The sequence below is a fragment of the Colobus angolensis genome, unplaced genomic scaffold (assembly GCF_000951035.1).
Source record: "Colobus angolensis palliatus isolate OR3802 unplaced genomic scaffold, Cang.pa_1.0 Scaffold11, whole genome shotgun sequence".
In the NCBI taxonomy this organism is placed as follows: Eukaryota; Metazoa; Chordata; class Mammalia; order Primates; family Cercopithecidae; genus Colobus; species Colobus angolensis.
Genome location: NW_012112030.1, coordinates 11,768,305 through 11,795,892, shown reverse-complemented (window position 1 = coordinate 11,795,892; position 27,588 = coordinate 11,768,305). Strand labels below are relative to the sequence as shown.

Genomic DNA, 27,588 nt, shown 5'->3' with positions numbered 1-27,588 from the left:
TTTTTTTTTGAGACAGTCTCTCTCTGTTACCCAGGCTGGAGTGCAGTGGCACAATCTCCACTCACTGCAACTTCCACCTCCTGGATTCAAGCTATTCCCCTGCTTCAGCCTCCTAAATAGCTGGAATTATAGGTATCCGCCACCATGACAGGTTGGTTTTTGTATTTTTAGGAAAGACAGGGTTCCACCATGTTGGCCAGGCTGGTCTCCCAAGGCAATCTTTTAAATTCCTCTTCTTAAAATTCAAAGGTTTCTCATTGCTCTTAGTATAAAATTCTCCAAGTCCTAATACAGCAAATGAGACCCTCAAATGATCTAGCTTCTCCAGCTTCACTCTGCCTTTGCTGTTTAACCTGGAGGCAGGGAGAAGTTCTTTTAGTTCCTCATATGCTATGCTCCTTTTTGGTTCTGAACTTTTAGTTAACATAGTTTTCCTGCTATGAACTTTTCCATCCTGTCCCTACCAATACCCCCTCTCATGACCTCATCTAAATCACTTCTGCTCATCCTTAGGTCCCAGTTTAAATGTCACTTCTCAAGGAAGCTTTTTAAAATCCCTCTTACAATAATTTGTTTGTTTTGGCATGTCTCCTAAGTTAGACTCCAAGCTCTGAAAGAGTAACCACATCGGTCGTGTCCATACTACATTTCTGCACCTATTACTACTATGCAGTAGGTATTTAAATATTTAGCTTATAAATATGTATATATATACATGCACAAATAAAGTTTCCATTATTTAAATATGTTCATATTTAATAAATTTCTTCTGCCAATGAGTAAAACTTCTGTTACAGTTCAATTTTAAATCCCCTAGGACTCTTACAAAAGTCCTTAGCATTTACCTATCTCCTCTTCCGTTGTCTCTGGAAAACCAATCTTTGGCTTTGCCAGCTCACCACTATCTTCTTCTGTAAAAAGAAAAGCAATGATGATTATATGAATTACACTATTACAAGTAATTTCTAGTGTTCAAAAAGCAAGAAGAGCGAGATAAGACTATTCCAAGAAATGGCTACAAAATATAATAAAAACAACTCATTTTTAAATAATTGTGATTCTAAAATAGTATGTCTTTCTTCAAAATTACTTTTACATTCACACTGCAACTACTTAGGGATTAGTAACTAGATATTTTTTATTAAGAACATGTATACCTTTATTGGTGTGGATCAGTGAGTAATACTATTCAGAGATTAGATACATTTATTTGCAAATTCTTCATATTGCCTTCCAGCAAATTTTGAATTAGATATATTCCAGTCACAAAATGTGCTAGTATAAAAATTTAGGAACAGACTAGATTGTACAACAAAATTTATTTTATTTTTTTTTGAGACCAAGTCTCACTCTGTCACCCAGGCTGGAGTGCAGTGGCGTGATCTCAGCTCAATGCATGCCTCCTGAGTTCATGTGATTCCCGTGCCTCAGCCTCCTGAGTAGCTGGGATTACAGACATATGCCACCACACCCAGCTAATTTTTGTATTTTTAGTAGAGATGGGGTTTCACCATGTTGGCCAGGCTGGTCTTGAACTCCTGACCTCATGATCCGCCCGCCTCAGCCTCCAAAAGTGCTGGGATTACAGGCATGAGCCACCACACCCAGCCATACAAAAAAAAAAATTTAAACAAACAAAGGAACATGACCCTTTCTCTGGCCAATTTATAATCCTGGACTTCTCTCTGCTTAAACCATAATATATAATTTAAAACTTATAGAAAACAAAAACCCTGAAATAAAATTAATGATGAAAAATGACACAAAATCATGCATTTTAAAAATTTTATTACTCTGAATAAAAATTCTTACCAGGAAGCACACATTTCCAAAGGCCATATGTTTTTCCTACCACAGTTTGCCATAGTCTCAATGTTCCATCTTCTGAACCACTGGCATAGAGTTCTCCATCAGGACTAAATCTTACACAGTGAATGGGACCGAAGTGTCCCTTGTAGGATTCTGAAAAAGAAGAGGGCTATTAGGTAATTTTAACTATTAGGTTAAATATTGATATGCTGAAAAAAAAATACTGTGTTACTGGGGAGATGAAAAATTCTTAAGGCAAACATGAAAAACTACGTAATTTCTCATCACAAAAGTGGTATATCATTGACCCTTTCTCTGTAAGATTACTCCTTTCCAAATCTAGCACACATTCTAGTTTTGGGTTGTCCCTCTAAAAAAGCAAATGAGGCTTCATGTTTCATTAAGGATGGAGAAAAAGAGGTAAATGAAAACCCCATTAATTCTACAGAAAGTAGATTTAAAGTCTTATCAGTTCAACCTCCAATTTCCACATCTTAAAACTCACCGCGGCCGGGCGCGGTGGCTCACACCTGTAATCCCAGCACTTTGGGAGGCCGAGGCGGGCGGATCACAAGGTGAGGAGATCGATACCATCCTGGCTAACACGGTGAAACCCCATCTCTACCGAAAATACAAAAAATTAGCCGGGCATGGTGGCAGGCGCCTGTAGTCCCAGCTACTCGGGAGGCTGAGGCAAGAGAATGGCGTGAACCCGGGAGGCGGAGCTTCCAGTGAGCCGAGATCACGCCACTGCACTCCAGCCTGAGTGACAGCAAGACTCCATCTCAAAAACAAAACAAAACAAAAAACAAAACACCTCACTGCCTATTTCTCAGGGAACCAATTTTTATTATAACTACAGAGAGCCACCAGGTGGAGCTCTTTTACACACTTTGCCTCTTAATTTCCTACAGTCCACTAATTATTCTGTCACACAGAAAGGTTGAGATATAGGATCAACAATGATCCATAAATATTTTAATCTATGGAACCTAACAAGAAAATGTACAGATTAGGCACATTGTTATATTCAAGCAGTGCCTTTATGTATGAACCTTTCTCATCTACTTTCTAATGCCTCATCACCTTAGTAGTTTTCAAAGTCCTATACTAGACCAATGTTCCTATTCTGTCTCCCATCTGTGTCCAACCAGAGAATAGAAAAGTTGTAAGAGTACAAAGAACACAAGGTTTTGAAAAGAGAAAGGCTGGGCAGGTCTGGTATTCACTGTGACTTCAGATCTTAGGCAAATAATTCAGTTCTCTCATCTTGAAAAAGAATAAAATATGAAACCAAAAACATTCTAAAACTTTGAAAACCGGCACTAAATAAAAGTAACAGAAAAAAGTATCTTATTTATGTCACTTGTATTCAAGTAATAAAAGCTGAACCATAAGCAATTAAAATAGATTCTGCATGGTCCATCACCAAGGTTCCATTTGTGCAACCCAGACGCATCAATGTTCCCCAAGAAACAAAACTGTAAAATTGTCTTTTGTTCTTTGGGTGTAATCTAGCAAGCTTTGTTCTTTGATTGGTAAGGCAGGGCAGCCAGAAACAGACAAGAACAAGAAGAGACAGCTTATAGATAAAAATATGTATTTATAAAAACTAAATATATTTTTGAACTAAAAGCAAAAACTATTTGGGAAGGCTAAAAGTAGATACTGAGACCCACATGTAACTATGTGAAATACCTGGTCCATCAGATAAATATACGTTAACTTCAAATTAATCCGCATGCCTTCCCCTTCCCCTTACTAAGGACTGTTATCATGAAAATGAAAGCAAAACTCAAACTCCAAAATAGAATAAATAAAAAGTCGATAAAAATAACTCTCCAATTCAGATTCCTAAAGGTGTCCCTGTAATATGCTATACTGGTTTTCCCCCACACACTGTTCTTTAAGGAATCTCAGGGATTCCTAAGTTGGCAAAAAGGAAGATGGGCCAAGTAGATGGGGTTACACACCCACAACATACTTCAGAAAGAATGGATCCCCTTTTATCTGTTTAACATATGACTTTGACATAAGATTCCCCCCTTCCTCCCAGCCAATAAAGCCTAAAACTCACTATACGGTAATACATTAGGATAATGATGCACTTCAGTTAAAAGGTCAAATTTCTGCATACTTTGTTTACAGATCTAAAAAAAAAATCTAACCCAAAGGGTTAAAACTCCTTTACTTTTTCACTTGTAAGCACCAAGCTTAAGTTAGCTGAAAAATTTGCTTTCAACATGTTATATAAATGAGGTGTTAATTACTGGGACTTAACATATGATAAAGGTAACCACATCACTGTAAGGGGACAACTCACCTAATTCCTCTCCACTATTATAATCATACTTATAAAGTTTAAAATCTTCACCACCTGCAACAAGAAACTCTTTCTCAGGATGAAGAGATGCAGAATTGATGGTTGCAGGAGCTTCAAAGGATTTAATTGGGTCCAAACTGAAAAAAAATTTAAGTAGTATTTATAAATCTTGAATATTGTATAAATAACGAGTTACATTTGAACTGTTCTTAAATTCTGAAACCCAAGGAACAATTAAATACTCATTTACTCAAACATAAACACTGATGTAAAAAAGCTGTTAGCAAAAAAAAAAAAAAAAAAAAAAAAAAAATCAAACGGGTGCTATGCCCAAATGGAGTTCATCTCAGCAATACAAAGACATTTTGATGGATGGATACCCAGTTTATGCAGTAGATGTCTTCCCAGAAATGCGTGTGTTCGCTATTTAAAACAGTATGAATAATACGTTGGGATTTTTGCTCTTAAATAAATTTCACCTGTATTGTTTCAGTTTTCTACAAGCACATATTATCTTTGTAAATAGAAAAAGTTTTCACAGTAGGTAATTAATATAAAGGATTATTTATATATTATTATTAATTGCTGAGGGTTTAAGCTCCTCAGGAAGATAAACTTTCAATGTCATAAAATATAAACTGCTAAAAACAGTTATTACTATAAGGCAGTAAAAGACTAACAAAATTTGGGGCTGTAGTTATATAATAAAAATCAATGCATAATAACAGCTTCATCTGAAAATTAATTACAGTTTGGACATTAGCTTTTTCAGTTTAACCCTAAAAATCATAAAAGGCCTTCAATACAAAATATGATATATCCCAGCTCCTAAATACTTCCCATCATCATATACTTTAAAGCATGATAATTAAAGTTAGTCATGACTTATGCAGGATCACTACATAGCAACTTGCTAGCTCTAATGCTAGAACATTCAATGGGTCAGAAAATTTCTGCCACCAACATGGGATTTGCCTAACTGCAGGAGTGAGTGAAGAGCATTAATATACTAAGTGATAGCTCCAGGAAATAGTATTCTACTATTATCAGTTTACTGTATGTGTATAAACTCCTTGACAGTCTTAACTGCTCTCCTCCAATTTTACTGCCTTTTCTTTCTCCCAGTTTAGTGAAGTTTGACTCTGCAAGTAGCCCTTTAGACACAAGGTTAAGACACTGGTCAAACATCAATCAAAGTGTAATGCAGTATAATCTTTATGGAAATCAATTAAGTGTCATGTATAACTAAGAATTTTAAACTCATTTCTACCCTTTGAACTGACAATTCTACTTACACGATCCTATCTACTGTAAAGAAACACTCAGAGATGTACCAGATCATTCACCATGATGCTAAAATAGGGAAACTAACCCATAATTTAGTACAACCTATAATGCAATATAGTGTATCAAGTAAAAATGTTTTCAAATGGCTAATATTTTTAAATAAATCAAAATGATACTCATTGTAGTTCTAATAATTAAAGAAAAAACACAAATACTGTACACCCACATATATAACATAGAGAAATGGACTAGCAGAAAATATAACTACCATTAGCACTCTTGCACCTATGGTTATAATATTGTGGGTACATTTTTTTTCAATTATGTTATACATTCCAGTCTTTCTACAAGAGTATTTACTACATTTAAAGTCGCAAAATTCACATCTGTTTAAAAAAATCATTAAGTCTGCACATAGGAATAGAAATAAGATTATTCCTTCTCTAAAATTTCAAGGTGAAAATAAATAGTAGAATCAAGATCACACTGTTTTTTTGTTTTTTTGTTTGAGACAGATTCTCGCTCTATTACCCAGGCTAGAATGCAGTGGTGCGACCTCGGCTCACTACAACCTCCACCTCCTGTACTTAAGCAATTCTCCTGCCTCAGCCTCCCAAGTAGCTGGGACTACAGAAAAGCTAATTTTTCTTCTTTTTGTATTTTTATTTTAGAGACGGGGTTTCAGACCCCCTGACCTCAAGTGATCCGCCCACCTCAGCCTCCCAAGGTGCTGGGATAACAGACATAAGCCACCACGCCCAGCCCGCAATGGTTTTATATAGTAAAAAAACATAAATTACATTACCAGTCTAGCAGTTTTTGTTTTTCTTTTTCTTTTTTTTTTTTTTCAGAGGATGTTTTGCTCTGTCATCCAGACTGGAGTGCAGTGTCAGGATCACAGCACAATGCAGCCTCAACCTCCCAGGCTCCAGCAACTCTCTCATCTCAGCCTTCCAAGCAGGTGGACTATAGTCATGTGCCACCACGACCAGCTAATTTTTATTTTTTGTAGAAATGGGGGTCTCACTGTGTTGTCCAGGCTGGTCTCAAGCCATCCTCCCACCTCAGCCTCCTAAAGTGCTGCGATTATAGGCATAAGCCACCATTCCTGGCCTCTTTACTTTTAAAAAAAGTAAATACCTTTCCATTTTTAACTAGCCAAATTGTCTTTTGTTATCTAAAACAGAAAATGAAAGTATTTCTTGGACATACCTTACTGCACTATGAAAAGCAATAGATCGTCCATAAGTTATAAGCAAAATCTCTCCCTCAGGAATATATTCCATACTACTAACAGACATATTAAAATTTAGAGATTTCACTTCTGTCATGGTAGCATGATCCCAAAGTCTGCAAAATAAAGATAAAAATATGATGATGTTTACTCATGTCAGAAAAAAGCTTATAAATTCTAATTACATCTGCAGATTAGCCAAAGAAAGAACAATCACAATAACAGAAAAACAACATTCATTCCAAGTCACAAATTACAGATGATGAAAAGAAATTCTGGGTTTCTATATACAATGTCAAATTATGCATGACAACAGCTTGTAAGTAAAATCAACTTTAATACCTACATATACTTCCCAATTTGGCAAAACTACGTAAGACAAGTTCTAATCTAGTCAATTTCAGCACTGCTATAAATAGTGGTTCTTATACTCTGTTTTTGTGAATCTAGCAATAGCTACACATCTTTCCAAAGAAATATACATCAGGTGTCAGCACACAAGATTTTTGTATAGAATTTCAGAGGCTTCATGGACCCTCCCTTTAACCTGCCCACAGACCCAGGTTAAGAACACCTGCTTATAAGGTATCAGGATTTAATTTTCTTCTGAATTTTGCTGTCTGTATATACAAGGTGAGCATCCCTTATCGAAAATACTTGCGACCAGAAAGAAGTTGGATTTCAAACTCTTTCGGATTTTGGAATATTTGCATCAGACACTTACCGATTGAGAATCCCTAACCTGAAAATAGGAAATTCAAAATGCTCTAATGAGCATTTCCTTTAAGCATCAAGTCAGCACTCAAAGTCTCAGATTTCAGAGCGTTTCAAATTTCAGATTTCCAGGTTAGGGATACTCGACCTGTAATAGTAAATAGCTCCAGATAAATGTGACCTGGGGGCAACTTAAATTTTAATGTTCAGAACATTTTTCACACATAATATTAAATGTATTTAAAATATAAGCTCTAAGGTAAAATATTTTTCAAATTCTAAGTTTGTTTTTTGTTTTTGTGACAGTCTAGCTGTGTCACCCAGGCTAGAGTGCAATGGCGCGATCTCGACTCACAGCAACCTCTGCCTCCCAGGTTCAAGTGATTCTCCTGCCTCAGCCTCCCGAGTAGCTGGGATCATAGGTGTGCGCCAGCGCACCTGGCTAAGTTTTGTAATTTTCTTAGAGACAGTGTTTCGCCATGTTGGCCAGGCTGGTCTAGTACTCCTGACCTCAAATGATCCATCCACCTCGCCTCCCAAAGTGCTGGGATTACAGGCGTGAGCCACCATGCCCAGCCTCAAATTGTAAATTATTAAAGAAAAAGTACTTACCGAACAGTTTTGTCATCAGCAGAAAGAATCTGTTTATCCTCACTGCACCATAGAGCTTTTTTTATACCAGAAGTGTGACCACTAATTTCCTTAGGTTCTTAAGATAAAACAATTAAAAGTGCATTTGTTAATACATGATTTTTTTTAACTGAACAATACTGGAACAATTATATATTTTTAAAAACACACATTTTAAATTAGACTGTAACTTTTCAAAGCCCAGCCCAATTCAAACCTGATGTTTATACAGAATACAGTTAGTTTTTCTATACTGGAACATAAATTTACCTGCATGACAGGGACTCAAGGAACTACCATGCTTGCTATATGTAGCTGAGTGAATGCACCACTCTCTCCCTCTAGGCTAAATTTCTGCACAACTGATAATATTCAAAGGCATTACTGTATCGCCATGAAATAAAATAATAATTAATGTGGCATAATTTAATAAGAACATGGACCCAGGAACAAGATAGTTGAAACTGATTCTAGTACTATGGCTAACTCTGGGACCTTCATCCAAGCAGCTATTGGTAGTAACTACTAGGAAATAAGAGTTAGAAGGAAAAAGGGAAACAGAAAGTGGGACAGCAATTCCCAAGAATGTTTCTACACTGTGAGGAAAACATTAAAAAAAAAAACAAAAAAAAAAAAAGGAAGGGAGCTTAAATCTGTAGGAGATTATCCTTTCAAAGGACTTCAAAAAACCCTCACTGCTTTCTCTAGGGGCAAAAGCAGACACTGGAGGCAATGCCATTCAACAGTATTTTCACCTTTGGGCATGTTACTTAAGTTTTTAACTTTATTTCCTTATCTGTAAAATGAGATAACAATGGTTACAAATGAGAATAGTGCTTAACAGATACCTGATACACAGGAAAACCTCAGTAAGTTGCTATCATTTCTCCTGCCAGCACAACAAGAAAGGGCAACTTTCATAAAACAGCTTTGGGAAGGGCAGAGTATGAAAAATGTCCAACCAATCCCCGAACTACCTTGCTTTGACCCAATCCCTGAACTCCCTTGCTTTGCTGAATGAGTTGATAGATTAAGTGAGGTCAGAGTCCTTTCCTATGCTTTGGCATAAATTGATCAAAAAAGAAAGCAGAAAAAAACCCCTACATGCAACAGAGAATAAAAAAATCTGTAAATGGGCTTTGTTTCCTCGCCTTAAAAATGTTTTCATAACAAACTACCCTAACACTAAAACGTAAGATATTTTTAAAAGCTCTCAGAAATGGAAGGTATCTCAAGAGAACAACTGCTTAATTTCCAATGCGGTTCTGACTCTTATTACTCTTTTCAATGTTATAGATTTATGACTACATAAATGCCCACATAATAAAATTTGAAAGATACCAAACATATAATAAAACAAAATTATGTTTGTCATGTTTTGGTAGCTAAGTATATATATATGGTGAGGGCAATGATTAAAATACTATAAAATAAAGTAAGTATGTAGAGTGGGGAAGACACCTATAACTTGTGTAAAATGAGAGAATGCATAAAGGATTTCACCACCAAAATGTTAAAAAGTATATACCATAAAACCGCCTTAACAAAATTTAAAAGCAAATGATAAATTGGAATTCAATAAAGAACCTTTAAAAACTAGTAAGAAAAACATGAACACAACAGATAAATGGACAAAGGGTAGACAGGCAATTATTTCATAAAAAAGGAAATAGTTAAAATGGTATTCAACGGCATTTTAATCTCATGAATTTTCACATTAATACAACAGAATTATTTTCTTAAATTGACAAAGATAAAGTTAGTTATCAGTGTTCACTAGAACATGTTGGGTATAGATACATATATATACCTATACTTTGTTGGAAGATATTTTGGTACTATCAATCAATGCCTTCCAACAATTCATTTTTTTTTTTTTTTTCTTTTTGAGAAGGAGTTTCGCTCTTATCCCCCAGGCTGGAATGCAATGGCACAATCTTGGCTCACTGCAACCGCTACCTCCCGGGTTCAAGCGATTCTCCTACCTCACCCTTCTGAGTACCTGGGAATTACAGGCGCCCACCACCATGCCCATGCCCAGCTAATTTTTTTGTACTTTTAGTAGAGATGGGGTTTCACCATGTTGGCCAGGCTGGTATCGAACTCCTGACCTCAGGTGATCCGCTCACCTTGTTCTCCCAAAGTGTTGGGATTACAGGCGTGAGCCACTGCGCCCGGCCACCTTCCAACAATTCTACTTCTCTTTGTCCCACCAATTCTACTTTGCTTAGTTATCTTAAGGAAATCATTGTGAAAATATCTGCAACTATAAGGATGTTTAGCATAATACTGCTTTTAACATTTAAAATTTGTAAATAGCCCAAACAGGCCAAAACAGGAAACTAGTTAATTCACTTATGATATATCCACAGGATGGAAAACCAGAAAGTCATTACAAAGAGTTCACAGACTATTTAGTGACATGAAAAAACTGTAATTGCAGATTTTTAAAAATTCTTCCAAATAGCTAATATATTTACAAGGTTCAAAAATCTAAGCAATATGTGCACACAACTGAGAATTCTCACCGTCACCACCTTCTATAAATAACCACTCTTTCTTACCAAAAAATAGTAACACTGTTCTACACTGTTTTAAAACTTAATATAATGATAAAATTTTTTGCCATTATAATTTTCAATTTGGGAGGTTATACAATAGCAACGTGGCAAATAAACTGTTTTTTGTTTTTAAACTGCAGGATAAAAAAGACCAAAAGCTTATAAACCGAAAACAGTTGAATTATGTTTTAATTTTCTTCTTTGTGACTAATTATTTTTTTTGAGACGGCATTTCACTCTTGTTGCCCAGGCTGGAGTGCAGTGGCGTGATCTAGGCTCATTGCAACCTCCACCTCCCAAGTTCAAGCAATTCTCCTCCCTCAGCCTCCTGAGTAGCTGGGATTACAAGTGCCCGCCACCACACCTGGCTAATTTTTGTATTTTTAATAGAGATGGGGGTTTCGCCAAGTTGGCCAGGCTGGTCTCGAACTCCTGAACTCAAGTGATCCACCTGCCTCAGCCTCCCAAAGTGCTGGGATTACAGGCGTGTGCCACCGTGCCCGGTCATGACTATCTTTATTTTCCAAATTTGAGTACTGAGCATGAAATCCTTTAATCAGTTATTTAAATTAAAAAAAAAATAAAACTACAAGCTGATGTTTAAATTATGCTTACCAGCTTCGGGTTTGTTCAAGTCATATATGCGTAACAGTTTATCCTGTCCCCCGGTTAACAAATAATTACTATCCTGAAAACACAAAATGTGAATAGGTTAACCATTTTAATAGTTATTTCTCTTTCAAACTTCAACACCAAATAAAATCAAAATCTAGCTCATAGACATCACAAAGAGATGCAAGACATAACCAATTACTTCTGAGAAGATACTGTGGAACAGCTGCCCTCTCATAACTACCAAGCCTTGTGAGCTTTCCAGTTCAAAAGCGTTACATTACGCTACATATATATGAACTCTCCTATTCTCCCCTGAACCTACTCCTCTCCCTTGTGAGAGGCCCTTTTCTGATTATCTCAAATTTATCTTCTCACTTCTGTTAGCAGGTGAGAAAGGTTACTTGAGCTTTTCAGATGTTTTTTGCTTGTTGAAGGACTGGTTTGTTCCACGGTATCTTAAAAGCTTGACAGGATTAACCATGAAACAAATTCATAGAGCTTAATATACAATCAAATTAAATATGAACGAAGACATAACCAATATTCCACACAAAATATATCAATCAAATATACACACTAATCAAATATAAAAGCATTGTCATACCATATGATAGCAACCTAACTTGCTAAAATAAATTCAATTTTCTGATACCTGCGTGAAATCCACAGTCTTGACAATGTGTTTATGAGCCAGGGTCATCAATTCATCTCCTGAGACAGCATCCCACACTTTGCTAAAAGTAAAAAAGGAAAAATTTGTAGGATAAATATTACCCAATAAATTAAAAGGATAAATACAATTATAATATTGATGAGTAGCAAATAAGTTAGATATGTGAAATGTTACATAAATGTATTATAAATCTCCTTTATCTCTAATAAAAGTCCCTCACAGACTTCATTTGATAAAATATTTAAATAAGCTTAAGGGGAAAGAAATTTCTTTGTAAAAACTTTATAACCAATCTAATTTTCTTTGACAGTGGAAAAGATATGAACAATTGAAGTAAGATTCATGAACCAACCCATCCTACTTACTTTTATTTTAGTTGATAGCTATAATATCCCTTTAGCAAGACAGTCATACATTTTAACCAATTTTTAGTTTCACCATGCCAATTTTTTCTCTATTCTCCACTCAGATGCACAACAACAACAACAACAACAAAACAGAAATCCTTAAAAATTTTACACGGGAATGAAAAGCCTTAATACAGGTTAAATAAAATTTTAAATTAAGATAGTGGAGAGACAATGTCCACTTCATGTCTTCTTCAAAGCTGACTTAAATTTTCAAACTCTAGTACAGTTAACTTCCCCGATCAGCCTTTGATTATATAATGCTAACATTGAGAATTTTAATCTTTACATTGTTTTTTCTGTACTACCCCACCCCAAAATACAAGTTGTAGGTATACATACATATATATGTGTGTATATTCCAAGCGGGTAATAGTTGAACAATACTTTACAAAATTAATCTATAAGGGTTCCCCGAAATAAAAAAGCTTAAGGAAGGGGTAAAAAAAGTTGATTTTAGATCAGAACAGGTCAGTGAAAAATAAACAAGAAAACTTTGCAGACAAGGAAAAGAATTGCTAAGAGTGAAGAAGCTATGTTCCATAGAGATTTCCATTTTAATGCAAGCGGTACTTATTTTTGGGAACACAGTGGGCAATAAAACGGTAGAGGGAAAAAAATCAGAGAAAAGCAAGATATATCTTTTCTTTTGTTTATCCAATAAATACATAATAAAATATTTTAAATATATATCATTCTATACTTAGTGCTAAGGCACAAATGGGAGACAAAAAATACCCCACAGTAGGTTCCTGCCCTAGTAGAGCTTTAGCTGAGGAGAAAAACATGCATTAAATTACACATTTAAGTAATATAATTAAAAGACATATATATGGCTATAAAAACTCAGAAGAAAAGCACTTAGATATTGTCCAGAAAATCTATGTAACAGCGCTAGTCATCGGAAGAAGCAAAGAGAAATATATCAGGGGAAAAACAAGGGAAGGCTATTCTAGGTAAACATTAATAGCATCTGCAATGTGGTTAATAAATATGAAAGACCATCTAACAGGAATGCTTATGATACACTACCAAAGCTTGCAATATTTAATAATGTGGGTCCTATGAGTGGCTGAATATGTTCTAAAAGAAATAATGTCAACTATAAGTAGTCTTGCTACTAAACTCCCTAGTATTCATTTCTCTTTGCCCAGGAAACCTACTCCTCTCTCTCTCATTCCAGTGTAACTCTCTGGCCCCAGTCTACTTTCCCAACCTCATTTGGTATTGTTTCTCTGAATCTAGCCACATTAGATTACAAACCATTCCTCAAATAACTTATGTATTTTCTTCCAGGCTCCTATGTTCTTGTTCATATTATTCTCTTAAGTCTGTATTTTACATTCTTAGCTATTAAAGTTCTACTCACCCTTAGGGCTCATTTCAAATGCTATCTTTTCTTTAAACCTATTTATCCTCGACTCCAATAATTAACCATTCCTTTCTGTTCTACAGAACTCCACTTATACTTATTACTGTGCTTAAATTTGCTTTGTTTTTTGTTTACATATATCCTTAATCACAGGGAAATGCATTTCATGGTTGTGATAAGAGTTCACAAGTATGAGAATGACAGAAGGCATCAAAAGTGAAGAAAACAACAAACGTATCTAAAATGACTATTCTAGTTATTCACAAGTCTCAAAAGAAATCTGGGCAATGTCCTTTGATATGCTAATTTCAGGTATATTAAATAATCTCCCATAAACTTAAAACCTCTCTTTTTTCTTTTTGAGACAGGGTCTTGGTATATAGTCCAAGCTATATTTGAACTCCTGGCCTCAAGATCTTTCCACCTCAGCCTCCTAAGTAGCTACAGGCTAATGCCAACATGCCAGCTCTAAAATCTTAAGATTCTGCTTAGACTGTGTCTATTCAAAGGTGAGGAAAGAGTTGGAGTGACTAAAGCAGGAATATTAACCAGAGAGGTAATGTGTCTGTAGTTTTTCCTCCTATTTAGAAACAGTACTAAAATAGACACATGACACTTTCTGACATGGCATGTACTAACTCTGGCAGATTTCCAATATTCACAGTAAGAGCCCTAAAATGGATCTAATCTAAATGTTTCCTAAGGTATTATTCAATCTCCAGGCAAGAAACTGGCATATATTAGTTGGCCACAGGGCTCAAATCAAGACAGTAAAGCGCTATTAACCATATCCTTTCAGCAGCTAACCCTCCAACATTTATTTTCTTCACATCCCACAAAGTACTTGTCATCTCCTTCAACTACTGATACCTCTTATACCCCATTTTCTTGCAAATAATAATGCTGCCTGATACTTTTCATATCCCCAGAATGAATTTACCGTAAGTCTCATAATAGGAGCTGCTTAACTTCCTTATTTAAATCTTCAACAAAACAGGCCAGTTTAAGATTTTTTTAAAAACTGCCTAAATACCTGAACATGTTGACCAAGTCATCTAGGAGATAATACCATTTTTGATTTATCAAGAACCTTATTAAAACTAAAATTAGGTATGTCTATTGGCTTTACAAGAAAGAAAGAGTGATACATTTTGATTACCTATAAATTCCTGGGCCCAATCCCAGATCTACTTAAGCACTCTCGGGAGCACAGCACAGAATTGTCTTTACTTTGGCACTCTTCCCAAACAGATACAAAGAGGATGGTGTTTTAGGGACACTGTATTCAACACTGGACTCAACTGCCCAAATTACTCCAAGATAACATTCTACACTAGTCCATAGACCTATTCTGCCAAATTTCTCCACTAGAAACAGGACCAAAATCCACTTCTAGATGACCACACCAGAAATGAGTTTTCCAAGAAACATAAGAATGGAGGGAAAAAAAGATGTTTCTAAAAATGCTTTATACCAACTAAGACTAATCGGGTAGGCTGTGGGGAGTAACTTCTTGGAGAGAATACACACACACACACACACACACACACACACACACACGAAAACACAATCCTACACCCCATAGACAAGACATAGAGGAAATGAGGGATAAATCTCAAGTAGCATTTATCGAGCACCTACTATGTGACAGAGATCATATTGGACTTCAGGGATATATGGTAGAGAAAGAGCTCTGTGTTCCTCCAATAATCTCATGGGTCTTAGTCCCATTTTACAGACACGAAAACTGACGTTTAAGAAACATCCTGCTATGGTGGGCAGATCGCTTGAGCCCAAGAGTTCAAGACCAACCTGGACAACATGGAGAAGCCCGTCTCTACAAAAAACACAAAGATTAGCCAACCACGGTAGTACACGCCTGTGGTCACTACTCAGGAAGCTTAGGTTGGAGAACTGCTTGAGACTGGGAGGTAGAGGCTGCAGTGAGCTATGATCACGCCACTGCACTCTAGCCTAGGCACCTAAGACTCTGATTCAAAAAAAAAATAATAATAATCCTATGATGATCAAACTAGAAATACACAACATAGTTTGCACATGATGCAAGCCCACCTAGTGCCAATGCTTGTTACTATTTTCCATTCTAACACCACACCTAAAGCCTTAACTGAGGGGGGGGAAAATCACAAAAATCTTCTTTCTTGACATTTAAATCCATTCAACCTTCCTTACATGAGGCCAAATAGTTTCAAAATAGTATGTGACTTTGATCAAGTGCGGGTGGTAATAGTTTACATGGTAGCTATCATCGTTACTTTACATATGTAACACTTTCATAGATGTAATGGACTTCAGGCAATATTCTAAGTATTTGAAAAATATTAACTTATTTAATATTCAAAACCAATCTATGAGGTAGGTACCACGACAGAAAAAAAATGGTTAAATGAAGTGCATGAGGCCACCAATTCAAATACAGGTCATCTGGCTCCAGTCTTCATGCTCTTAATACCAGTTGTAAACACAGACATTGAGACTTGAAATGTTAAGAAAGCATAGAGACAACGCTGTTTCAACAAACAAGAGCATACAGTCATGTATCTGCCACCACAATAAATCAGCCTTCATTTTTTCATTCTAAAATTGGTATGTTTAATTTACTTAAAATGAAGGAGGCAGCACATTTACAATTGCTCCTTAGTGTGAGGTTGTTTAAAAAAAAAAAAAAAACCAAAGGCCAGCCACGGTGGCTCACACCTATAATCCCAGCACTCTGGGAGGCCAAGATCACTTGAGGTCAGGAGTTCGAGACCAGCCTGGCCAACATGGCAAAACCCCATCTCTACTAAAAACACAAAAATTAGCCGGGCATGGTGGCGCGCACCTGTAGTCCCAGCCTCTCAGGAAGCTGAGGTGGGAGAATCACTTGAACCTCAGAGGTGGAGGTTGCAGTGAGCCGAAATTGTGCCACTGCACTCCAGTCTGGGCGACAGAGCAAGACTCTGTCTTTAAAAAAAAAAAAAAAAACACCACCACCACTTGTATTCTCTAGCCTCTTAAATCTAATAAATTTGTGTATGCACAATAGCTCTTGATATTGCCTTCATCAATTTAAACAATGAAGTGTCAAATTCCTAATTGAACTGGAGATAACAAGATTTTTAAAACATGATATATTCCCAAAAAGGCAACGAGGGCCACTGCAGGTCAATTTAATAACATAATTAACAGCCAAAAGTCAGAACAGGTAAAGTATATTCTGACAACAATAAGATTAGTATAATTAGATTGTAGGTTTATGGTGTGCAATGGCAGAGGATGCTGTTGATGAACTAGGATGAAGCAAACTGTAAAGGGCCAACAATTGAAATGTGTCCTTTAGGTCAGCAATTCCATGACTGCACATCAGGAAAGAGAAGGAAGAAAGAAAAATAAAAAAACGCCAATGATCAGTATGATCAGTACTCCATCCCCAAAGACCAATCAAATCAGAATTTCTGTACCAGGCACAATAGTTCACCCCCGGAACCCCAGCTCTTTGAGAGGCTGAGGCATGGAGGCCAACAGTTTAAGACAGCCTGCGCAACACAGCTAGATACTGTCTATATACTAAAAAGTATTTTAAAAATTTTTCAATGTAGTAAAAAGTATAAATATATATATGCATAGAGAGAGTAAAAAAGTGAAAAAAAAAGTTTTAAAAATACAAATTTCTGTGACACATACTATTTGAATATTTGAAAAGCTCTCCAGATATTCTAATGTATATCAAAGGTCATGAACTACTAAAATGGCAAAGGGAAGACAGGAAGATCATTAGGTAGAGAAGTGACATGATCAAATATATTTTTAGGAAGACAACTGGCAGCAATATGGAATATGAATAGGAGGAAAAGAAACTACTGAAAGTTAAAAATGATCCTGAACTAAGGCAGTGGCAGTTACTACATGGAGGAACATTGTAGTCAGGAGACATGCTGCTGGCACAATCAAAAAAGATGATGATAATCTCGATGTAAGGGAAAATCAAGAATGCTTTAGATTTCAACCTTTAAAAACTTAGGAAATGAAGAGCAGTTGAGTTTTGCTTTGTTGTTGTTTTGTCTTTTTGTTTGTTTTTGACACAATGAGTTTTAGTGATGCCTACAGCCAGTTAACAAAAACTGGGATTGAAATAAAAACCTAGGGCCATCCCTGTAGGATATCACTAAGGAGCACACACAGAGCAGCATTCGTAAAGGAGATCAACATTCATTATCTGGAGCGTTTGTTAATGCAGATTCCTGAGCCTCAATCAAAATATAAGGAATATGTCATTTAGGCCTCCGAAAATTTTGGGAACCACCGAAGACAAAAGCAGCACACGATGGACCAGGACGGAATTTTGGTGAGATCAAACACCATGCGTTCTACACCGCAGCCAGCGAGTCCGAATTTTATGAATATCTGAGACTGAAGTTTTTGATTATTTCAGGACACAATCTACAGAGAACACCAAAGTTAGCCATCTTGGCTACACTTACGCTGTGAAATCTGCAGCTGCTGTAGCTGCTTTGGTGGCATCCGTATTCAGTGTTGCACCCCAAACAGCACCTTTATGACCCAAAAATGTTCCAATCCAGTCTCCTGTATCTCCCTGGCGTAGCATAGGTTTACCATCTAGAAAATATTTTTTAAAACATGTAATTTATAAGTTCGGATTACTTAAAGTCTAAGATTCAAATGCAAATATACAATGATGTTCAATGACGAAGTGGAAAAATCGTTTCAGCTATTTACCACCACCGATTGAAGTCACTACGGAATGTCCAGTAATAATTAACTGAAGAGCTGAACAGATCATTTTCCCTGGAAAGCATCTGTAATTTGCTGGGAATACTGATCTGCGTCGAAACAACCTAGATTTTAGTCTTATTCTGGACAAACATTTTAGCCTAAATCTGTTTTCCATTTGAAAAATGAGGCTAATACCACAAAGGAATACCCAGTGAGACAAGAGCGAACGTCTTTGTAAGGTATTGCACGGCCTAGCCTAATTTCTCCTTTCCCCAAATCCTTGAAAGCTATTTACAGTGTTGTCCCGAGAGTCTAGGCAAGTGCTGTCCAGCTCCTCCAAAAATAGCAATAAAAATAAAATAAGGAGAGAGGTCTTAGTTGGGGGTAATAGTTTCTACATAAGCGTCTGGAGGCCTCTCGGCTCCAGTTGCGGATTCCCTTAAACACACTCCTTTCTCCACCGGACCAGTGTTGGCCCTCATCTCAGATGTTAATATCGCCCCCTCCCCGCTCACCGCACCACCGCTCAGCACTGGAGAGTGCGGGTCCCAATCCCTTTCGGCCCAGTCCCAGCAGTCGGGGACCAGGATTGAGGCCTTGCTCACCTTTGCAAGCGCTGATTAAGAAATACCCATAAGGCGTGATGCCACTGAAGGCCAAATCAACCACTGGCCGCGTGTGGCCAGAGCAGGTGAGCGGCGTCTGTCTCATTGCCATGGCGGCGGCGAACCCAGCGACAGGACTGGCGAGCTGAGGGTCGTCGTTGTCTTTTCTCTCTTCTGCTGCAGCGCCTCGGGCTCCTCCAGGCCCCCGCCCTGACACTAGGGCTGGGCTGGGCAACAGGAAAAGAAGGGCAATCCGGTGCCACCGAGGTTAGGAAGGGGTGAGGGAGGGGTCAGGGAGTCTGCTACCAGCAAGCAACAGTCGACGAGGGAGGGAGAGGGAGGGAGGGAGGAAAGTAGGGGATGGGGAGAAGCAGAGAACCGGCCCAGCCACGATTCACACCGTCCACACCGGTATGGGCAGGAAGTGACGACGTAAATGACGCAGAGCACCCGCCGGAAATGACGATTGGCTGGAGGGCGGGCTCGCTGGGCATAAGTGACTTGAAGAAAGAGCGAGAAGTGCGGAAAGACGCAGGCGCCAGTTCAGTTCCCTGAGGTAACAAACTCTGGCCCACGCCGGCTAAGGGAGGCGCTGTAGGCACCGGGATGGGGTCCCTCCCCCCGAGCTCTAGCGGGTCAGAACGCCTTCCCGGTCCGCGGCCGAGTTGAAAGCCCTTCCCACTCCCGTAAGCCCAAGGGCCAGCGGCAGCAGTGTACCCGCCGAGCAGCCCTACTGAGGACTGTGTTCGGCCTCTGAATATCTAGACTGACACGAGCCTTCCCAGTGACGGCCCAGACCTGCGAACAGTGTCTAGCAAAGTTTTTTGCAATTTGTCTTACTTAAAAACCATATACGGGCTTGGCGTGGTGGTGCCTGTGGTCCCACCTATTTGGAAGGCTGAGGTGGGAGGATGCTGGAGACCGAGAAGTCGAGGCCACAGTAAGCGGTGGTCGCGCCACTGCACTCCAGCCTGGAGGACAGAGCGAGACCCTGTCTTAAAACAAAAAAACAAAAACAAAACAAAACAAAATTCCCCAGCCATCTCTTCTGCTGTGTAAGTTTTCCTATGTTGCTAATGTTTTAGGCGTGGATACTATATAGTTTTAAATGCGATTATATTCAAATTACTTTTTCCTCGGTGGACTTTGGAGAACTCTAGAGTTGTAGATCCCCAATATTTTTGATTAAATACTCTCATCAATAAAGTGAGCCTGCACTCATTTTTTAAGCGAATGAATGCTGAATTCTATCAAAAACTTTTACACATCTTTTGATATGTATACCTATGAGTGATAATTTGCAAATTACATACATGGACAAATTAAAAGAATATTTAAATATAAACAAACTCTGATATTGTCTGCAGCAGGCAGGCCAGTGTGGCTCTGTGAAACAACCAGAGCTGTTAATGGTTCATACTGTTTACTAACCAGGAGAGGCCTTTTCTCTGGGCAAGTTGTTTCTTTATTGCTAGAATGTAAGCCCAATACAACAGAGATTTTTGTGTTTACTACTTCATCCCCAAGATCAAAACGTCTTGGCACATACCAATAAATACGTAATCAACATAAATGTCTGTGAATGTTTTCTTCATCTTTTCGCAGCAAACACCGTCTACAAGATTTGCGTCAAACAACGTGAGAACTTGAAATATGCCTCCATTCTTTTTCCTTAGTACTCTCGTTCATTCTCTTACAGTAAAGCGCTTACTATATACGTTTTTCATTTTATTTTGTTTGACTCCTCCTTTGTGCCAGCCTTTCCCTTTTGTCTCACACATACACACCACTCACACATTTATGAGCTCCTTAATGGCAATGGTTATGGCTTTGTCATTTGTACTCTAGTGCCAGAAAAGTGAATGGCATTTAGTGAATGCTCAGCATTACTGTTTACTGATTAAATAGATTGTTGCATTACTGATGGAGGTAAATAAAAGCCAGTCAAAACGACAGAACTGGTCAGATACTGATACATGTTCATTTATTGCTGATTGTATGTAGATAAAAATATAACTGGTAAGTTATGGTACCTACTTGGCTCTAAAGAATGTATTCCTGCTCATTTGGATTCTGAGTTCTGAAAGTATTGTGTATTATGACCAATTGTGTAGGCTTCAAGGTCAATTTAATATTAGAAGACAGGTTAATGTAATTGATATAATTCACAATATTGAAAGATTAAAGAAGAAAATCATATCAAAAGATGTGTAAAAAGTTTTTGATAGAATTCAGCATCCTTTCATTTACAAGAACTCTTAGACACTAAAAATAGAAGGGAATTTTTTAACCTGACAGACTATCTGAAACCCCACACCTAATGGTGAAACACAGAAAGCATTCTGTATTAGGTACAAGACAGATGATTGCTACTGCCTCTTCTATATAGCATTGCACTAGATGTTCAGGAAACTTAAAAATGCATAAATGTTCCAAAGAAAGTTGTAAATCTGTGATTAGAAATTGTTTTAGAGGTTATATATAAAGAAAAAGGGCAAGGTACAGTGGCTCATGCCTGTAATTCCAGTTCCTAGTACTTTGGGAGGCTGAGATGGAAGGATCACTCCAGTCCAGGAATTCAAGACCAACCTGGGCAACAGAATGAGACCCAGACTCCACAAAAAAATTAAAAAATTAGCCTGGCATGGTGGTACACACCTGTGATCCCAGCTACACGGGACACTGAGGCAGGAGGATCACTTGAGCACAGAAGTTTGTGGCTGCAATAAGCCCTATTTCTGCTACTGCACTTCAGCCTGGACAATGAGGTAAGACCGTGTCTCAAAAGAAAAAAAAACTAATACAAATTATTGGAATTAATGAGAGAATTTAGAAAGGTTACTGGAGTTGTTTTTTTTTTTTTAAAAGAGATAAGGTCTCACTATTGTTACCCAAACTCGAGTGCAATGGCTACATTACTGGGTTTTGTTTTGTTTTGTTTTGTTTGGTGTGTGTGTGTGTGTGTAATGAAGACATCACATTTCTATATGTTAGCAACAACAGAAAATGTAATTTTAAAGTATACCATATTAAATGGCATCAAGAGTTATAAAGTACATTGGAATAAACAAAGTGTACTCCCCAGCAAAAGAAAACTGGCACACTGAAATGTAGAAGTTGAGGGCAATGTAATGAAGGGATCAGTTACAGAAGTGTGGCCAGGATCAAAAGTAACCAACAAGGAGAAAATGGGGCACTAACCATAGATCTGAATGAGAAACTGAAAGGGAGCAGTTATCTGAACCTGATTTCGTTGAGAAAGGTACAGCTGCAGCAGAAGGCTCTGGGCGAGAGGTGGAATAATCAGTAGAGGAACACAACTGCTCCCAATTATCATCAACCCAGCCATGGGGAAGAAGTGGGGAAATGGATATCTACTTTTAGATCTTCTGCCCATGCTTCCCATTGGTCAAACCCACCAGAGCCCAGAAGATAAGGGAGCCTTTTAATGGGGTCCATAAATGTCAACCTTCTAGGACTTAAAACATAGTACGAAAGGGAGAAAAGGGAATCTCATTAGATAAAGGGATACCCAACATGATGTTCAATATTATTTAATGCCTCTCAGCAAAATGTATCACTCTCTATTAAAGGCATTAAATAATATTAAATGGAAAATGGATATATTGTGTGTGTGGGTTGGCAGGTTCAATTTTGGGAAAATATCAGTGCTCCTCTGTTATGGGCTGAATTGGGTTCCCCTCCTCCAAATTCCTATGTTAAAGTCCTAATCCTCTATCTCAGAATGTGACTGCATTTGGATAAGGAAGGTAAAATTAGGTCATATTGAGAGGTGATAACGTGCTAGCAGCCCTCACTCTCGGTGCCTCCTCGGCCTCAGTGTCCACTCTGGCAGCACTTGAGGAGCCCTTCAGCCTGCCACTGCACTGTGGGAGCCCCTCTGTAGGCTGGCCCAGGCTGGAACCAGCTCCCTCTGCTTGTGGGAAGGTGTGGAGGGAGAGGCGCGGGTGGGAACCCGGGCTGCACGCTGTGCTCACGGGCGAGCACAAGTTCCTGTGGGTTTGGTCTTGGCCCGCTGGCACTCGGAGCAGCCGGCCAGCGCCCCTGGCCCAGGGCAGTGAGGGGCTTAGCACCCGGGCCAGTAGCTGTGGAGAGTGCACTGGGTCCCCCAGCACTGCCAACTTGTCTGCACCATGCTCAGATACTCACTGGGGCTCAACTGCCTCCCCACAGAGTGGGGCTCGGGACCTGCAGCCCGCCATGCCCGAGCCCCCCACGGTGGGCTCCCGCACAGCCTGAGCCTCACCAGATACCGCCCCCTGCTCCATGGCACCCGGTCCCATTGACCACCCAAGGGCTGAGGAGTGTAGGCCCACGGCACAGGACTGGCAGGCAACTCCGCCTGCGGCCCTGGTACAGGATCCACTAGGTGAAGCCAGCTGGGCTCCTGAGTCTAGTGGGAACTTGGAGAACCTTTATGTCTAACTAGGGGATTGTAAATACACCAATCAGCACCGTGTCTAGCTCAAGGTTTATAAATATACCAATCAGTACTCTGTATCTAGCTAATCTAGTGGGGGTTGGAGAAGTTTTGTGTCTAGCACTCTGTGTCTTGCTAAAGGATTGTAAACGCTCCAATCAGCACTCTATGTCTAGCTCAGGGATTGTAAACACCAACAACAGCACCCTGTGTATAGCTCAAGGTTTGTAAATACACCAATCAGTACTCTGTATCTAGCTAATCTAGTGAGGGCTTGGAGAACTTTTCTGTCTAGCACTCTGTGTCTTGCTAAAGGATTGTGAACGCTCCAATCAGCACTCTGTATCTAGCTCAGGGATTGTAAACACCCCCATCAGCACCCTGTGTATAGCTCAAGGTTTGTAAATACACCAATCAGTACTCCTGTATCTAGCTAATCTAGTGGAGACTTGGAGAACTTTTCTGTCTAGCACTTTGTGTCTAGCTAAAGGATGGTAAACACACCAATCAGCACTCTGTGTCTAGCTCAGGGATTGTAAACACACCAATCAGCGCTGTGTCAAAACAGACCGATAAGCTGTCTGTAAAATGGACCAATCAGCTCTCTGTAAAATAGACCAATCAACTCTCTGGAAAATGGACCAATCAGTAGGATGTGGGTGGGGTCAGATAAGGGAATAAAAGCAGGCTGCCTAAGCCAGCTGTGGCAACCTGCTCCTGTCCCTTTCCACACTGTGGATGGTTTGTTCTTTTGCTGTTCACAATAAATCTTGCTGCTCCTCACTCTTCTGGGTCCATGCCGCCTTTATAAACTGTAACACTCACTGTGAAGATCTGCAGCTTCACTCCTGTAGCCAGCGAGACCAAAGAGCCACAGGGAAGAAGAAACAACTCCAGATGCGCCGCCTTTAAGAACTGTAACATTCACTGCAAAGGTCTGCAGCTTCACTCCTGAAGTCAGCGAGACCACGAACCCACCAAAAGGAAGAAACTCCGGACATATCATCTTTAAGAACTGTAACACTCACCGCGAGGGTCTGTGGCTTCGTTCTTGAAGTCAATGAGACCAAGAACCCACCAATTCCAAACACAATGTGGGTTGACCCTAATCCAGTGCAACAGTTGTCTATTGAGAAGAGGAGATGAGGACACAGACAACACAAAGGAATGACCAGATGAGGACAGAGTGAGAAGGCAGCCATCTCAAGTCACGGGGAGAGGCCTCAGAAGAAATGAAACTTAATAACCTTAATCTTGGACTTCTAGATTCTAGAACTGTGAGAAAATAAATTTCCATTGTTTAAGCCACCAGCATTTGTTTGGCAGACCTAGAAAATAAATACATCTCCAAAATGATTTACAGATTCAATACAATCACAAACAGAAGTTCCAGTTTTTTTTGGAGGGGGGGCAATGACTTTTTAAGATTATTATTTTTATTTTTCCATAAGTTACTGGGGTACAGGTAGTATTTGGTTACATGAGTAAGTTCTTTAGTGGAGATTTGTGAGACTTTGGTGCACATATCACCCTAGCAGTATACACTGCACCATATTTGTAGTCTTTTAATCCTCCTCCCCCTTCCCACTTCTCCAAGTCCCCAGAGTCCATTGTATCATTCTTATGCCTTTGCATCCTCATAGCTTAGCTCCCACTTATTAGTGAGAACATACAATGTTTTGTTTTCTGCTGAGACCAGCTCGGTCAGGGAGACCTTAACCCAGCGGCGCTAGAGGAATTAAAGACACACACACAGAAATACAGAGGTGTGAACTGGGGAATCGGGTCTCACAGTCTTCAGAGTTGAGAGCCCTGAACAGAGATTTACCCACATATTTGTTAACAGCAAACCAGTCATTAGCATTTTTTCTATAGATATTAAATTAACTAAAAGTGTTCCTTATAGGAAACAAAGGGATGGGCCGAATTAAATGAATAGATTAGGCTAGTTAACTGCAGCAGGAACATGCCCTTAAGGCACAAATCGCTCATGCTATTGTTTGTGGCTTAAGAATGCCTTTAAGCGGTTTTCCGCCCTGGGTGGGCCAGGTGTTCCTTGCCCTCATTCCCGTAAACCCACAACCTTCCAGCTTGGGCGTTAGGGCCATTATGGACATGTCATAGTGCTGCAGAGATTTTGTTCATGGCCAGTTTTGGGGCCAGTTTATGGCCAGATTTTGAGTTGCTTGCTCCCAACATGTCTCCCTTCTTTGATTTGCACAGAGATAAAAGCAAAGGCAGCTTTGTCACGGTGGTCGGGATCTGCATCTGCAGACTATGCAAAGACAAACAACATAGATTAAAGCACAATCATCATTGCAGTCACAGAGCTTCCAAGTGTTTTAATCCATTTAAATGGGTTACTAGCTGCTAATTTGTCTGCAGCTCCTTTAAGCACTCCAGTTCCTGGCATTAAGGTCAGGTGTGCCTGGGATGCTTTAAATATTTGTTCTTTTAATTTTGCTGTATCCAAAGACTAGTTTGTAGAGTGTCCTTCCAGATGATTTTTTATTATTTCCCAAATTTTGATCTTTTTAAGAGCATTTAGTAGTTTCTACAAATCCTTATGTTTAGCTCCTTGAGCGGGCCATATCATTGAGGTTGATGTGCCACTATATCACCATGGTTCCAGATAATAGAAACTTTTGCCTTGCTTCTTATCATTTCTACCATCTGACTGTTTTGTTCAGATTATCTGACATAGTGTAGCCGAGGCACGCAGACTGAGAGGTGCAATTCAAGGTAAACATCCCCTGAGGGGACTAATCAATAATGATTCCATAGGAATTGTTGTGCAGCACCTCTGCCTGTTCTGCAGTGCAATCTTCCTAAACAAGTACATTCATTTTTTCTAACTGGATCCAATCCTGTTTACAAACAGGTTTTTGAGGGTGGTATGCTTCAATTATAGGAGCAGATTATTATGGTAAATACTGAGATCAGAAAGCATGTGTAACTGTGTCATAGAGTGATTGCATCCAGGCATTATTGCAAGCCCTTATCGAAGGAATACTCAGGGCAGTGGTGATAACCACTATCATAGCTACCATTAAATTATTCATTGTGACTGGTTGTCCCGCTTTCCTCAGGTTTTCTTCTGTCATCTGTGACAGCTTCTTGATCTGTCCCCAGGTGGGTGGCTGTGTTCAACAGGTGTTGCTCGTGACAGTTGGGGTCCTCCTCAGCATCAGCCTCGACATGGCTGCAGCTGTGGGGTCCTCAGCATCCTCCCAGAATCTCCTCGTCAGCATCTGTCTCATGGTAAGGTTTTGGGTGTCTTGGTGGTATCCAAATTGGCTGTTGATTTTGGCCTGGAGAAATACAAGCATAACCTCTATCCCAAATTATTACTTTACCTATTTCCCAACTTTTTGCTATCGGATCTTTTCACCAAATGATGCTAGATTCAATTGTGTATGGGCTGTCCTGTAATCCCTATTTCTTCTCCTTTTTTGTTTTTGTCGTCAGTTGTTCTTCTGTATGAAATCGTAACTGAGCATTTTCAAGTAACTGTGTAGAATGAACCACGTATGAAGAATCAGAAATCACATTAATAGGCATATCAAAAGCAGCCAATACCTCAATTACAGCTACAAGCTCCGCTTTTGAGCTGAAGTAGAGGACGTCTGGAAAAGTTTACTTTTTGAGCCAAAATAAGAAGCTTTGCCATTACTAGACCCATCTGTAAAAACATTCTCAGTACCTTCAATTGCTTTAAATTTAGGTATTTTAGGGAGAACCCAATTAGTTAATTTCAAAAACTGAAACAGCTTCATTTTAGGAAAATGATTATCAAGAATACCCACAAAGTCAGCTAAATGGGTTTGCCAAGTAAGACTATTTATAAAAGTTTGCTGTATTTGTGCCTTCATGAGAGGGACAATAATTTTTCCAGGATCATATCCATGTAATTTAACAATCCAAGTTCTCCCAATCCTTATCATAGTAGCGATTTGATCTAAATAAGAAGTTAGAGTCCATGTGTTATGCCCAGACCGTTTATTCCCCGAAGAAGACCACCAGAGTCCAGAGTCAAAGCCAAGCGGCAGGGATCTTTAATGCAAGTTCGAACTTGGTCCCTCCGTTTCTCAACATACAAGAGGGCCCCGAACAATGCACGCGCTCGCTTTTTATAGCCCGATGAAAATAGGACTTGTAAGGTTACAGAGGAACAGGGAAA

At 39.0% G+C, this 27,588-nt stretch overlaps 1 protein-coding gene across 2 annotated transcripts in view; it reads right to left on the bottom strand.

The window, feature by feature from the left end:
- STRAP (serine/threonine kinase receptor associated protein) overlaps positions 1-19,956 on the bottom strand; it is a 21,622-nt gene extending 1,666 nt beyond the window's left edge. The window contains exons 1-10 of one of the 2 annotated variants that reach the window (XM_011954442.1): positions 18,968-19,956; positions 18,658-18,696; positions 18,110-18,245; positions 11,826-11,907; positions 11,174-11,246; positions 7,980-8,076; positions 6,632-6,769; positions 4,133-4,269; positions 1,813-1,962; positions 846-911 (exon numbers count right to left, since the gene is read on the bottom strand). In XM_011954442.1, the coding sequence (XP_011809832.1) occupies positions 846-911; positions 1,813-1,962; positions 4,133-4,269; positions 6,632-6,769; positions 7,980-8,076; positions 11,174-11,246; positions 11,826-11,907; positions 18,110-18,245; positions 18,658-18,696; positions 18,968-19,079 (1,030 nt within the window). In that variant the 5' untranslated portion in view covers positions 19,080-19,956. The remainder of the gene's footprint in view (positions 1-845; positions 912-1,812; positions 1,963-4,132; positions 4,270-6,631; positions 6,770-7,979; positions 8,077-11,173; positions 11,247-11,825; positions 11,908-18,109; positions 18,246-18,657; positions 18,697-18,967) is intronic. The other variant, XM_011954450.1, reaches the window with a different exon arrangement.
- Between the last annotated feature and the right edge of the window lie 7,632 nt (positions 19,957-27,588).